The sequence below is a fragment of the Ciconia boyciana genome, chromosome 5 (assembly GCF_034638445.1).
Source record: "Ciconia boyciana chromosome 5, ASM3463844v1, whole genome shotgun sequence".
NCBI classification, from domain to species: domain Eukaryota; kingdom Metazoa; phylum Chordata; class Aves; order Ciconiiformes; family Ciconiidae; genus Ciconia; species Ciconia boyciana.
In genome coordinates this window covers 67,375,592-67,391,013 of record NC_132938.1, presented here as the reverse complement: position 1 = coordinate 67,391,013, position 15,422 = coordinate 67,375,592, and the positions used below count along the sequence as shown (strand labels likewise).

General features: G+C 39.4%; 1 protein-coding gene across 4 annotated transcripts in view; it reads right to left on the bottom strand.

Moving 5' to 3' along the window:
- The window catches only part of LRBA (LPS responsive beige-like anchor protein), a 433,706-nt gene that overhangs the window by 20,176 nt on the left and 398,108 nt on the right, over nt 1-15,422 (bottom strand). For 3 of the 4 annotated variants that reach the window (XM_072861994.1, XM_072861996.1, XM_072861995.1), the window contains exon 53: nt 10,469-10,636. In XM_072861994.1, coding sequence (XP_072718095.1) covers nt 10,469-10,636 — 168 coding nt within the window. The remainder of the gene's footprint in view (nt 1-10,468; nt 10,637-15,422) is intronic. The other variant, XM_072861998.1, reaches the window with a different exon arrangement.

Genomic DNA, 15,422 nt, shown 5'->3' with positions numbered 1-15,422 from the left:
TGATACAGATGCTGCGCTTAACACTGTAGGACATACTTTTAGCCAAAACAAATATTTCTAGCACACAAACTTACATGCCCATCAGTACCAAATCACTACAAGTATTTAAATGCTTTCCAAACCGTCAGGGAATGCTATCGCAAGTTCTTTTCAATGAAGACCTTGGCCTCATATCTATGACATTACTTTTTTTGGCATTATATAAACAGAAAATTATATTGGTTATGCAGCATCACTGCAGATTTCCAGATATACCAGAATTCATCCACCTGTTATGCCTCATCTTAAATATTTGGAGGCTAGAACCATCATTTATATGTGATTTACAGAGTATTTGGAGGAATGAGGCCTCAATCTCTTTGAGGTATTGTCCTGGTTTCAGCTGGGATAGAGTTAATTTTCTTCCTAGTAGCTGGTATAGTGCTGTGTTTTGGATTTAGCATGAGAATAATTTTGATAACACACTCATGTTTTAGCTGTTGCTAAGCAGTGCTTATACTAAGTCAAGGACTTTTCAGCTTCCCATGCTCTGCCAGGTGCACAAGAAGCTGGGAGGGTGCACAGCCAGGACAGCTGACCCAAACTGGCCAAAGGGCTATTCCATACCATATGACATCATGCTCAGTATATAAACTGGGGGAGCTGGCTGGGGGGCAGTGATCACTGCTTGGGGAGGACGGGCTGGGCATGGAGCTGGGCGTTGGTTGGCAGGCTGTTAGCAGTTGCATCACTTGTTTTTCTTGGGCTTTGTTCCTCTCTCTCTTGTTGTTTTCCTTTTCATTACAATTACAATTATTATTATTATTACTGCTACTATTATTATTATTATTATTTTATTTCAATTATTAAACTGTTCTTATCTCAATCCACAAGTTTTCTTACTTTTGCTCTTCGGATTTTCTCTCTCATCGCACTTGGGGGGAGGGTGAGCGAGCGGCTGTGTGGTGCTTGGTTGCTGACTGGGGCTAAACCACAACAGGTATCAATGTGTTACAGTTTAAAAAAGAATGACAGTGACCTTTTGTAGCTGTATAATTTAAAGTCTCTGTTCTAGATTCATTCAGATAGTCCCAGTACTTGCTGCACTGGCTACAACGGTGCCCTGTGAAGATACAGGGAACTGTAGGACCAATTACAGCATCAGGGCCTCTGTCCATTAAGCTTTCATGAGGCTTTCACGGCTAACATCAAATAATGCAATAAATGTTAGGTAGAATAATATTTAGTGGTTGCTACCCTTTTCAAAACATGTTACGGATACTTTTCTAAGCCTTGTGGGTCTTCTCTATGAAATAAATTTTACTGAATTTGACTTACAACAGGAATAGAAAAATTTAATACTGCACTTGCTAAAACTCTAGTAAAAAAGAAAAAAGTATTCCATTTCTTTTTACAGTCACACTTAACAAAACACTCCTGACCTATTTCTATTTCAGTTCTTACGTTAACCTTAAATTCACATTGTATTTTCTCATTATAATTTTAATTAAAAGGATAAAAAATATACTACAAATGAAACCAATTTTTTTGCACCAAATATGTAAAAAAAATATATATTTTAAATATTTTAGTAGGCAGTGCTTTGGAGAGTAAGTCCCAAGATCAGCTTTCAGTCAATGCCAGCAGATGGTGCTACAGGATTCTTGCTTTATATGCAACATCGTGCTACTCTATCCAGCCATTTTTGAGAAACAAAGAATATTTGTTATGTCTGCAGTTAAACAGTGTTAAAATAATATTGAATTATTTACTGGCATTTTTTGAAGGAGGACTCACACAATAATATAATGTGTGTAGGGGTAAAAAATATGCTATTGAACATGGAAAGGAGCACATGCAGACTGTTTTTCAACTCTTAGTGCTGTACTATCATAGAGCAACACTCTTTTCTTAAAAGACTGACCACAGTGAATGGCAACTATAGGCTTAATAGCTGCAGTAATTCCAAACATATTTTAGTATTTGGAGGCTCTGCAAATTTTTAGCTATTATGCTAGACCACCAATTGACAGAAATTAACAATAATAGCAGAATTTCCATTACTAACTAACATGATTACTGTTTTATGGACATTTTGATACCGCTACTACCTAGTGTGATAAATGCAAAAGGGAACATTGACAGATAAGATTTTTACAACTACTTCCCAATTGATTTTTTAAGAAAAGAAGCTGTTATGCAAACTACTTCCAAAAAACCAATTTCTTTTTAGGAAATAATTATTAAAATTCTAAATAAATATTTATGCTATAAACATTCTTTAGAAATGTTGAACCTTATCTTCTCTATTATCACTGGTTTTGAAACTGAAAATAAGTCTGGATCATGCAGAAACTTAGGAATCAGGATGTAGGTTAATTCAAAATGAGAATAAGGATGGGGAAAGAAGGCGAAGAGGGTTTTTTGCTACTAAATTAACAGCAGACATATGACCTGCTTGAAATCATCGTGACTATTCACTCGTGTACAGAGGCAAGCACAAATGCAAATCTTCACAGAATTCAGGTTTACAGAATTAGTGTGTCTCAGTAGAAAGAAATTATTACCTATGACATTACTCTTTAATCAATCAAAGATGTTCATCAGGTCATATTTTCAAAGTTTAAATCACCTGCATTATCCACTTAAATAATTAATTATCAAGCACTCACTTATAAAAAGTTTAAATTTTCAAACTGAAAAATGTGTGTAGCAGTTGATGCGATACAGATGTTTTATCTTTTGCTATCTCAAGACCATAGCTTTAATTTAGTAATAATGTTGATAAAAAGTCTTTCAGTTATTCAAATACTTATTTAGGAATTGTAGCTATAAAAAAACCAAACAAAACACAGCTTCTTTTAAAAGTAGCTTGGATAGTAGCTAGACTGCTCTTTGGCAAGACAGGAAACTAGTGATTAAATTTTGAATCCTTTGGGAGATTTCATATTTTATAAATTGACAAGATTATGTATTTTAAAAATTTGTATCTGAGGAAGATATTCTACATGTTAGCAATAGTAAAAGTGTTCAATGAATCCTCTCAATTAAATCTCAGTTAAATCCAGTAATTGTTTAAGTACGAAATCACATGCTTACATTCACACATGTGCCTTGCTACACAGCTACACTACTAAAAGCATTTAATTTCTCTAACACACTTCAGAAAACCTGAATATAGTACCCTCTAAAAAATATAAAACTATGCAATGAAAGCACCGCCATAATCCTTGTGATGCAAATGTGATACATACAGAGAGTAACATTTTCTAGTTTTATGGGCTAACATAAAAGAGGTAATATAATTTGTTTTATTCACATATGTGTGGAAGATCAATGCAATAACTCAGAAGAGATCACATTAGTATTAGTAGTGGTAATACAGTTATACAGAGACTCTACATTTTATTACTACTGGATACTTTTCTCGGTTAAGCCTTAATTTCATTAAGCAAATCAAATTTCTAAATTAGATATCTTTTTGTTTTTCAAAATAGGAAAACTAAAAAAAAATAAAAATGAACCAATCTGTAGATATTTTGAAAGCAATAGAACAGTCTCTTCATATTCTATGAATATAGTGCAAGAATAGCAGAAAAGCACTTTATCTTCACCTTGACTATGGAAATGCCTACCATTTTATAAGCATAAACAATATTAAGGCAATTAAATTCACCACTGTAAACCTCCCCTCCAGGAAAACATCCAAACAAAATAATTACAGTGAAAAAACCAAAAACTTCGAAGACATAGATTGAAATTCACTAATCTGATTGGCCTCTAACTGGTAGGTATAGGTGAGGGATCATTAAGAAGGAGGATTGGAGAAAATGGGATATTCCAACTACAAGGGCATTTGTTGGTAAAGGAATACAAGTATGTGTGTAGCAAGCAATCTGGTGACAATTTTTATTATATCAGCAACAGCTAGAGATGACCTTCTAGATACGACTATAACCCATATAGCTAAACAGATCAAAAACATGGTGGTGAAAGGAACTTACATGAAAGTGGTGAAGATATGAGAGTGTTCAATATGCTTTATAAGGGAAAGAACAAGGACAACAGGATAATTTTTTGAAGTATTTTGGGAAGACAGGTTTCAATAGATACAGCACATTGTTCTGTAAGATCTCATGGGAAGTTAAGTCTACAGAAAAATGAAGGAAAAGGTAATAAGGATACTAGCGCAAACCACTCCAATGCAGCAGAAGGATAAGACAGACAAGAAGTACCAGCTGGCACAACTGAAAGTTCTCCAGTGACTGTAAACACAGGAAAGTCAGGCAGAAAGATCAAAATAAGTGAGATTTTTCTGAACCAGTGTAAGAGACAAGGCATGAGCAAGCAGGGACAAAAGCAGGAAAGCCAAGTATAGATGAGATGCAAACAACAATGACATCAGGAATAACAGTCATTCTATAAACACAAAAATATCTTAAGTTTTCATGAGAAATTGGTCTGTTATTAAGAGCAAGCAATACCAATAGATGATGCCATGCATTTGAAAGTATTTCAGTAAAAGTCTTCAATAAAAAGGCCAACTGCAGTCAGCAAACAAGTAAAAGCAGCAATGAGAACTGTTGTCGCAATTAGAGAATATCTAAATGAGGTAAATGTTTGGAACTCAATTGGCCTGATAATACTGATTTGAGGATACTGTGAAAATGAAACTAAGTAATCCCAGAGTTGTAACTGCTGTTTTACGGATATTGGGTGAGGTTCTGCAAGACTAAAAAAAGTCTTGTGTTGTTTAAGAAGCAGGAAAAGGAAAACTGAGAAATTAGAGAGTAGTCAGCTTAATCCCAACAAACAGAAAAAACACTGGCAGAACATTTATTTTTTTTTTATATATATACACACACCGACACACATAATTTCCTAGAAGAAAACAAGGAGATGAGTAACAGCTGATTTGGATTTGTTATGAACAAATCATGTCAAAGCAATTTTTTTCTTGCAATGGCAGAGTAACAGGACTTGTGTTCAGGGAGACATCATATATTTTGACTTTAGTAAGGACTCTGGCACTGTCTCACATGGGCAATTTCTTAAGGAAAATAGGGAAGCACATGTTTAGAAGATGCTACTATTCATCAGATGAAAAGCCAGTTGGAAAGCTATATTCAGAAAGCTATTCATTGTCAAAATGGTAAATGTATCGATGGGCGTTCCTGGGCTGTGTACTGTCTAATATTTTCTTTAATGACCAGTTTGATAGAATAAGACTGCAAATTACATTTGCAGGCACGAGTTGCTGCAAGTCTGCTGGAGGACAGAATGAGACTTCAAAATGAGTTTGACAAATTGGAGAAACAGTCTAAAAAGAATAGAATTCAGCAAGTTTAAAGACAAGATTCCACAGTCAAACTACACGGAGGAGGAGAAACAATTGAGTAGACAGTTATTTTTCAGAAAAGACTGAAATTTATATTGGCTCATACACTTAAAGAATTAACACTGTCATGCTGTTTTGAAACAAACAGATATCCTGTGGGTATGTGAGAAGTACTGGTCTGTAAAACAGGTTGTTTTCTACTTATTACTGGAAAGGCTTCAACTGCATTGCTGGGTCTATTTTGACGAAGACGGACAATTGAAGAGGAGAGGAACAGCAAAAAAAACCTCAGAGGTCTAGAAAAATGTGACTTATGCCAAAAGACAGAAAGAACTGGGTTATTAAATCTGGAAGCAAAGAATTGCAGGTCATGGTAATCCAAATAACTGGAAGTTGTTGCAAGGAGGAAATAAATAAACTGTTCTTTACACAAATAATAAATATATAAGAAATTATAGAATCCAACTGCTGCAAAAAAGAACCAGATACTAGGCTGAACACTGGGAAAAGACTGCTAATGGTAGGGCTTGTAAGGCCCAAAAACATATTTGCCAAAGTTTATAACAGAAGGTCAGACAAACATCACTCAAGAATGGTTTTGGTGTAGTTAAGCCTTTTTTGGGACAAGAGAATAGATCAGGTGACCAAAGTTCCTGCCCGCCCTGTTTCCTATGGTTCTGTCATTACAAAGTAAAATGCAATCCCTCAACCTAGGAAATGTCCAAACAGTAAGAGTTGCCACTTGAGCTTCAAAGTGAGAGTGGGATCTGAAAGTGATGCACACCATTTGTATGCAAATGAATTCTCTCATCTCCTTTCTCAAGCCATCACATGCAGTTCCTCCCCTCACCCCTCACTTCTCGCCTCCCCTCCACCTCCATCGCATCAGGCTGGGCAAGTGCAAAACGCTGCATCTTTCCCTCTCCCAGTAACCTCTACACATCCTACCCCCTATTCAGGAATAACAGAAGTCCTGGAAGCATAGTGTCACGTCCCCAAAGTGGTACCTTACTATTAGATTGGAGCCTCTAAATATGCAAAAGCCAACCTTGTGATAAAGATCACACATGGGCTTCAAGGGGTACCAAGGGGAGGGTCACATCCCCTCCTTCCTACCCCCCCCCACCTCCCCAAAGCAAGCCACATGCCAAGGAGAGAAAAATAAAAGCCCCTTACGCTATCCAAAGTGACCTTACATCTCCACAGTAAATTATGCTAATTAACGTGAACTCAACATGGCTCAGGGCTATTCTAAAGGATACAACTATTTCAGATCCTCTGCTCTGTTCTGAATTATTTCTACGCTTGGTCAGAAATTGTCCACAGAAACATTTCTGCATCAGAAAAGGCCTGTGCACCGAAGTGAACTACTGCCATGCTTCTATGTTTTCAAAAACAATTAATCTAGAATGAAAAAAACCCTATATTTGATCAAAGAGCATGGTGAAATATTTTTTGAATTTCAGGTTTTAATTTGAGAAGGAAAAAAGGACTTAACCTAAATGTAATCAAGCTGTTTTGTGAAGAATAAAAATAGTTTCCAGCAGATGTGTCCCATGGAGGAATTTCATATCTTTGAGATTTAAATTCATTAAATTTGCTTTAAATTGATCAATGCATTTGAGAGTTATTAGGGAGAAACTAAACAGACAGTGAGACTGCACAGGTACAATTTCTTTAAGAAGTCAGCTTAAAAGTTAAAAATTAAAGAATGTAAATAATGAATATTTCAGTAACATATTTCTTCTGTTAAACCAAAAACGTAAAGTATTTTTCCCTACAGTCCAGTTGGCCAGAAAATTGTCATAGAATAGAATCAGAGAATCACAGAATCTTTTAGGTTAGAAAAGACCTTTAAGATCATAGAGTTCAACTGTTCCCTAAGCACCACATCTACATGACTTTTCAATACTTCCAGGGATGGTGACTCAACCACTTCCCTGGGCAGCCTGCTCCAATACTTGACAACCCTTTTGGTGAAGAAATTTTTTCTAATATCCTAGATATTATTATTATTATTATTATTATTATTATTATTGCCCTTGATAAAGAATATAAAACAAAGCACTTACTTATCATGTATGCCATAGCCTACCTGATTTGGGAGCTTAAGTACCATTCTAAAACATGAATATATGCATCCAGAGATCAAGAGCTCAGTGCTTCCTGAAGTAATGAAACCAGATAAAGGAACCTAAATAAAATGTAACTGGTGGAGTAATGGGTGCCCAACGGGATAATATTTAGGGTAGCTTGCTCATACTAGTCTCCTGACAGAGGAGGCAACAGGTACTATGAAAGGAGAAAAGAAATGCTCCTGGTTTAGATTATTTTTGTTGAAACTTCTCTGGCATCATGATTTGGTACAGTGCCATTGAATGCATGCTGCTGTGAAGTAATTTTAAGATGGAAATTAGAGATAATTAAATAGAGAAAAAAATAGGAAAGAAATATCAACTTTGAGAGTATCTAAAATTCCAATGAATAATGCTCATTGAAAGCATGAATAAACTGTATTTTGAGGTAAAAAAATCATAAGCTTCAAATACAAAAAGACATCAGACAAGTTAAAATATCTAGCATCCCACAGATGGATGGAAGTTACAGGGCTCAAAACCCAACAAATCTGCTGGTGCTTTCCATTTCTGACAAAATCAGAACTAAGCAGAAACAGCTCTTCTTATTTGCCTTTTCAAAAAAAATTTGACTGAACAGAGATGCCTATAGAAAGCTATTTCTGGGAAAAATTAAACCCCTCAGATTACCATCTCTTTGAAGCAGAAACTGTCTTTTACTATACACATGTCTAGGCCTATGTATAGTGCCATAGGATTCCAATTCATAACAAAGGCTTCCAGGCATGCTATATCACAAAAAAAGCTACATAATGGCAACTAGTACACATAGGAGCCATTGCACGTACCTAAAAGTACCAGTCTAATAGGACTAGCTTATTGTTTGATTCTAAACAGTAGTTAAAATAGCCTAATATTAACTTTGAAAACTGCAAAATTTTAATATGTTAGAAATTGGCATTAGAGAAGACAGTCAACAGATTATAACAAAATCTACCTATTCTACTTAGATACTGGGTACAAAATCTCAGCATGTGATCTGTTAAGATCATAAAGGAGCCTATAGCCTCAAGTTCTTGTTCACAAAGCAGGCAAGCCTGGCAAATACTCAACAAGAAGAACTTCTCAGGACAGGCCTAGGAATCTGCAAAGACAGGCTGCACTTGCAGGCCTTGAAAACACTCTAAGGAGACATCTACAAATGTTCATTGCTTCACACCAGTAAAATATTTAGGGTTTTCTGCTCAAAAGGGCATTTTTGCTCTTTAGGATTTACAAGCTTGCTTGACTGTCAAGCTCTTAAGTTCCTTTCGCAGATTTTTTGGAGTTTCCAAGTTTACCAGCTCTGCAAATAGCATAGAGTTTGCATTTTCTTTAAATTGAAAGATTGCAAAATATGTACAAAGTATTCACAGAGATTTTGTCCCTCAACCAAAGCCATATTTATTTAAAGATGCTTATAAAATTCTGCTAGCCACACCCCAGAAAAGCTCCCATCTCTTGAATCAGGCTGTTGGAAGGATAATGGGGATAGTTTGCTCACATCCTCTGCCTGAAGATTCTGCAACTGTGTGAACTGAACTTCGGTACCTTGTTCAATTTTTGAATAGTTTTCATAGTCAACATCAAATAATTTGCAAGTTAAATTCAGATATTCATTCTGATGTTAATTAATTGTGCTTCTTCAAAATAGTTCACAGGATGCAATTTCAGTCAAACCACCTCTTTTTTTCAGATTCAAATAACACCATTTGAGTAACAGATTGAGTATGGAACACACAACTTTACCAAATTGATTAATTTGGAAGATGTCAGATATTGTTTACATTATATGAAATTGTATGCCAGTTATAATTGCAATATATGCCAGATATAACAACACTTCTTGTTTTCCAGATGTCCATTTTGTCCTCTGCAGACAGCAGGTATGTTTTTACTAGTATTTAAACAGGGTCAGAGAAGACCTTAAGTGTATGGCAGAAAACCTAACAAACACTCTTTTTAAGACAGAGTCAGGCTTTTTCTCAAGCTCCATGTCTGCTGCCTTCTTTGCTTTGGGGATCAGGAATTAATTTTTTGTGTGGAGTGAAACTGGCATAATAAAAGAACCCTTTCTACCTTTCCTGTTATATAATATAGGCACAGCAGGGTTGAACAGTCATAGCATTTCATTGTTTTCCATAGAAAATTGTGAGTTAAAAGAGAGAATCTTCATGAGTAAAAAGATTTGGAATTTCCTGGGAAATGGTGCATGATGGTAGAAATTAAATTCTTTGGAAAGTGCAAGGTGAGTTTGGGTGAGGAGGAGTTAAAACTGAATTAGGCTGAAGCAGGGTTACTCTGACTTATTAGTTCTGTTACATGGTATGAGCCCTGTTGCTTGCACTGGAACCAATTAAAATGCCTAGTACGTGAGAGCAAGGATTAGGCACGTAGCACCCTACCAAAGTGTTAAACGAAAAAAGTTTTAAGGTTGCTTCTTTAATCCGTCCCACGTGTCTGTCCTTCTTTCACCTAAGCGTCCTGCTCAGGCCATTACACATCTCATTACAATGACCTTAGTCTAAGTTAAAATTCACTGTCTGCGTAACTCTATTGATAGCTAAGGTACTGCTGTGAGAACCTGTATGCATGAGATTACAGTTTCATGGAATACAGTCTGCACTGGAGTGATGTACAGTCTTTTTTGTTTTAAACAACTCAAATGCAGGTATTTAATGAAATTGTCATGTTGAGAGAAAAAGATTTACTCAGATTGAACAGGAAATATTGAACAGGAAAGAGTTCCCTTCTCTCACTCCCGGAGCCGCTCCTTCCCAATTGAATGAGTGACAAGAAAAAAAAAACGTATTTGTAATATTCAGTATCCTATAACTTTAAAAATTAGTTCTACTTGTGCTGCAAAGCAAGCACTGTTTACCCTCAATTCTTTAAACTAGAGCTGATCACAACTACAAAAAGAGAAAAACACTGTACTTTGACATTAATGTTACTTAAAACTTTGTCATGCAAAGTGTTCACTCAAGCCATTTTTAGACAACATCCTTATAAAACAGGTTTTTCTGGTTTTCCTTACCTCTTGGGTTATCACCAATTATATTGGTTTTGCCATTCCAGTACCAGAGCAGCAATGTTGCATCACGCGATCCTGAGAGAATGTAACAATTTCCTCCAATATAGGACTCAGAACGAGCAAGACAGGTTACAACATCCCAGTGTCCAAATATTACTTGTATCAGTTTACCTAAAACACATAAAATTGATTGTTTTAAAACTATGCTTTTACTCTAAGGCAAATTAAATACATTATAAAGTATTTTAGAAATATTTTCTTTTTTAAAAAAAGATTCCAAAAAGAACTATAGTGGAGAGTACTGCTTTTTTTCTTGATTTGGTGGAAACTTATTTAAAAGTGCAGTAGTCCATACAGTCCATACAAAAAATATTTACAGTCCATAAATATTATACTTTATTCAAAGGCCAATCATGCCAGAAGGTTTTTTTTAATTCTATATGTTTACATTCACTTCACAGACAGGAAACATGATGTGATTCTCTTTTAAGGCAAGGTTAAGGTAAGTTTACTGATGAAAGTAATAGTAAAAATGAAAATCTGCTGGTGTACCAAATAGAATCAGAAGAAGCTACAGAACATGGTGCGACCAGGTGGATGATTTGCTCTGCATGGTGGCAGAGCTACGGGAGGAGGTAGAAAGGTTAAGGAGCATCAGGGAGACTGAGAAAGAGATCGACTGGTGGTGCCATGCTCTGCCCCGCCTGAGACAGGAACAGGAGCAGCAGCAGCCACCAGTAAGAACCCACGATCAAGGGGATCCTCTGCACCCCCCACCCCGGGCTGAAGGCAGCAGCTCAAAGGAGGAGAGTGAATGGAGGTGAGTCCACGCTCGTGGCGGCAGGCGAAGGCCCTCCCTGCCCACCTCGCCTCCCCAGGTGCCTCTGTACAACAGGTATGAGGCCCTGGAGGTGGAAGGCCAGTCAATGGAGGATGGGGACAACAGTCTATCTACACCAGAGGTGTCACCCAGGTCAGAAGAACGTACCTCTTGTATTAACACCACCTCCACAGGGAAGAGGAGACGGGTTATAGTTGTGGGTGACTCCCTTCTGAGGGGAACAGAGGGTCCGATATGCCGGGCGGATGATGATGGTGACGATAGGGTGGAGTGTCTATGGGCAAGAATCAGGGGGAAGGCCAACAAGGCAGATAGTGTGGTGGGAGTCTATTACAGACCACCCAACCAGGATGAGGAGACTGACGAACTATTCTATAAGCAGCTGGGAGAAGCCTCACGATCGCTAGCCCTTGTTCTTGTGGGGGACTTCAACCTACCAGATGTCTGCTAGAAATACAATACAGCAGAGAGGAAACAGTCTAGGAGGTTCCTGGAGTGTGTAGCAGATCACTTCCTGACACAGCTGGTGAGTGAGCCAACTAGGGAAGGTGCCCTGCTGGACCTCTTGTTCACAAACAGAGAAGGACTTGTGAGCCATGTGATGGTTGGAGGCCATCTTGGGCAGAGTGATCACGAAATGATAAGAGTTTTTGATACGTGGAGAAACGGCGAGGGGGGTCAGCAGAACTGCCACCTTAGACTTCCAGAGGGCAGACTTCGGCCTGTTTAGGGGCCTGGTCGACAGAATCCCCTGGGAGGCAGCCCTAATGGGCAAAGGAGTCCAGGAAAGCTGGACATTCTTTAAGGAGGAAGCCCTAAAGGCACAAGAGCAGGCTGTCCCCACGTGCCGAAAGATGAGCCGGCGGGGAAGAAGACTGGCCTGGCTGACTAGAGAGCTCTGGCTCGAACTCAGGAAAAAGAGGAGAGTCTACGACCTCTGGAAGAAGGGGCAGGCAACTCAGGAGGACTACAAAGATGTACCGAGGCTGTGCAGGGAGAAAATTAGAAGGGCCAAAGCTGAGCTAGAGCTCAATCTGGAGCTGCTGTAAAAGACAACAAAAAATACTTCTTCAAATACATTAGCAGCAAAAGGAGAGCTAAGGAGAATCTCCAGCCCCTAGTAGATGGGGGAGGGAACACAGTGACCAAGGATGAGGAAAAGGCTGAGGTGCTTAATGCCTTCTTTGCCTCAGTCTTTAATAGCAGGGCCAGTTGTTCTCTGGGTACCCAGCCCCCGGAGTTGGAAGATAGGGACGGGGACCAGAATGGAGCCCCCATAATCCAGGGGGAAATGGTTAGTGACCTGCTGCACCACTTAGACATTCACAAGTCTATGGGGCCTGATGAGATCCACCCAAGTGTACTGAAGGAACTGGCAGAAGAGCTCATCAAGCCCCTTTCCATCATTTACCAGCAGTCCTGGCTAACTGCGGAGGTCCCAGCTGACTGGAGATTAGCAAATGTGACACCCATCTTCAAGAAGGGCCAGAAGGAGGACCCGGGGAACTACAGGCCTGTCAGCCTGACCTCGGTACTGGGGAAGCTGATGGAGCAGATCATCCTGAGTGCCATCACACAGCATGTAGAGAATAACCAAGGGATCAAGCCCAGCCAGCATGGGTTCAGGAAAGGCAGGTCCTGCTTGACCAACCTGATCTCCTTCTATGACAAGGTGACCCGCCTAGTGGATGAGGGAAAGGCTGTGGATGTTGTCTATCTAGACTTCAGTAAAGCCTTTGACACGGTTTCCCACAGCATTGTCCTGGAGAAACTGGCTGCTCATGGGCTTGGACGGGTGTACTCTTCACTGGGTAAAGAACTGGCTGGATGGCTGGGCCCAAAGAGTGGTGGTGAATGGAGTTTACTCCAGTTGGTGGCCGGCCACAAGCGGTGTTCCCCAGGGCTCTGTGTTGGGGCCAGTCCTGTTTAATATCTTTATCAATGATCTGGATGAAGGGATCGAGTGCACCCTCAGTAAGTTTGCAGATGACACCAAGTTGGGCAGAAGTGTTGATCTGATTGAGGGTAGGAAGGCTCTACAGAGGGACCTGGACAGGCTGGATCGATGGGCCGAGGTCAATTGTATGAGGTTTAACAAGGCTAAGTGCAAGGTCCTGCACTTGGGCCACAACAACCCCATGCAACGCTACAGGCTTGGGGAAGAGTGGCTGGAAAGCTGCCAGGCAGAAAAGGACCTGGGGGTGTTGGTTCACAGCCGCCTGAATATGAGCCAGCAGCGTGCCCAGGTGGCCAAGAAAGCCAGTGGCATCCTGGCTTGTATCAAAAATAGTGTGGCCAGCAGGACTAGGGAAGTGATCGTGCCCCTGTACTCAGCACTGGTGAGGCTGCACCTCAAATACTGTGTTCAGTGTTGGGCCCCTCACTACAAGAGAGACATTGAGGTGCTGGAGCGTGTCCAGAGAAGGGCAGCGAAGCTGGTGAAGGGTCTAGAGCACAAGTCTGATGAGGAGCGGCTGAGGGAACTGGGGTTGTTTAGCCTGGAGAAAAGGAGGCTGAGGGGAGACCTTATTGCTCTCTACAACTAAGTGAAAGGAGGTTGTAGAGAGGTGGGGGTCGGTCTCTTCTCCCAGGTAACAAGTGATAGGACAAGAGGAAATGGCCTCTAGTTGCACCAGGGGAGGTTTAGACTGGATATTAGGAAATTTTACTTCACCAAAAGGGTTGTCAAGCATTGGAACAGGCTGCCCAGGGAAGTGGTTGAGTCACCATCCCTGGAGGTATTTAAAAGACGTTTGGATGAGGTGCTTAGGGACATGGTGTAGTGGTGGTCTTGGTAGCGTTAGGTTAACAGTTGGACTCGATGATCTTAAAGGTCTTTTCCAACCTATACAATTCCATGATTCTGTAACATTTAGGACCCAGAAGAAATTGGTAGTGTGAGAGCATATATGTGCATATAGTGTATGCAGCTTTTGAGCACCTCCTTAAACAGAGAAAAGGAGATGAAGATTAAAAATTACGCTTGTACCCAGGTTTTTCAATCACCATTTAAACACTTGTCAATTATTTCAACCAGCATCCTTCCCTTTTAAGAATTTCTGTAATGTTCAAAAACCTCAGAAGACAGACCTGGAAAAAGGTCTCTTACTCATTGCATACAGGACAAACACTTGTACCATTGATAAGAGAGATAAAAGTTAAAAAGAAAGGAAAGCCTAGGCAGTTAAAAATGTGCCATTCAAGAGTCTGTATAAACGTGAATATGACTATTACCTTTTAACCTTAACTAAACAGGTCAATATTTTCAGCAAAATGTAAATTTGGATGCTCAGGCATAGTGGATTTGCATGTGGGAGAAGAAACACATGTAAGGTCACCCACAGTAGATCTCTGCCAGACCACCCTGCCAGAGGCTGGCTCCTACACAGCAAACATGTCATGTGTCCTGCAGGTTTCTGGATCTGCCAGCAGCATATGTGTTCCTATGAAATGAGAATGTAAGCACTAAAATCCATCTCACTGGATTTGCTGAAGCCTAGCAACTGCAGACCTTGTAGAGACAGGACAAAAGATAACACACACGTTTCTTATGCGCCTGCTTGGCCCATTCAGGGAACATGGGCCAGGCCAAATTCTGCATCCAATGACACAAGGAAGTGTGATGTGTGATGCCATTAATGTGTGACCTCAGATTCCTCAGCCCAAATGACCATGCATCCATTTGTGCTTTGGGCTGAATAAAGAATGAGGAAGAACAGAAGGGGAAATGAGTGATGGCTTTGGAAGGATTAACAATACAGGCCAAAAAAGAAATAGGAAATGCAAACTACTGTACCTGAAATAAAATGTTCTGAAAAGTATTTCGAAATAATAACTAGTAACATGAGAAGCAGTAACACAAATCAGTGTTGGGACTCAGATTAAGCACATCTTAATAAAATATTTTGGTGCATGAAGTACAAACGATTAGTCAGTCACATAATATGGCTAGTAGGACACATTTCATGGCACTCTTTCACACAGTACAAAGGCATTGTATTCATATCCAGCCATTAAATAACACTAACAGTAACAAAAGATTTAAGGGAGTGGTTCTGAGGAAAGAACAAAAATAATGTTAACAGCCTGATTTATAACAGAAGATCAAAAAGGTAA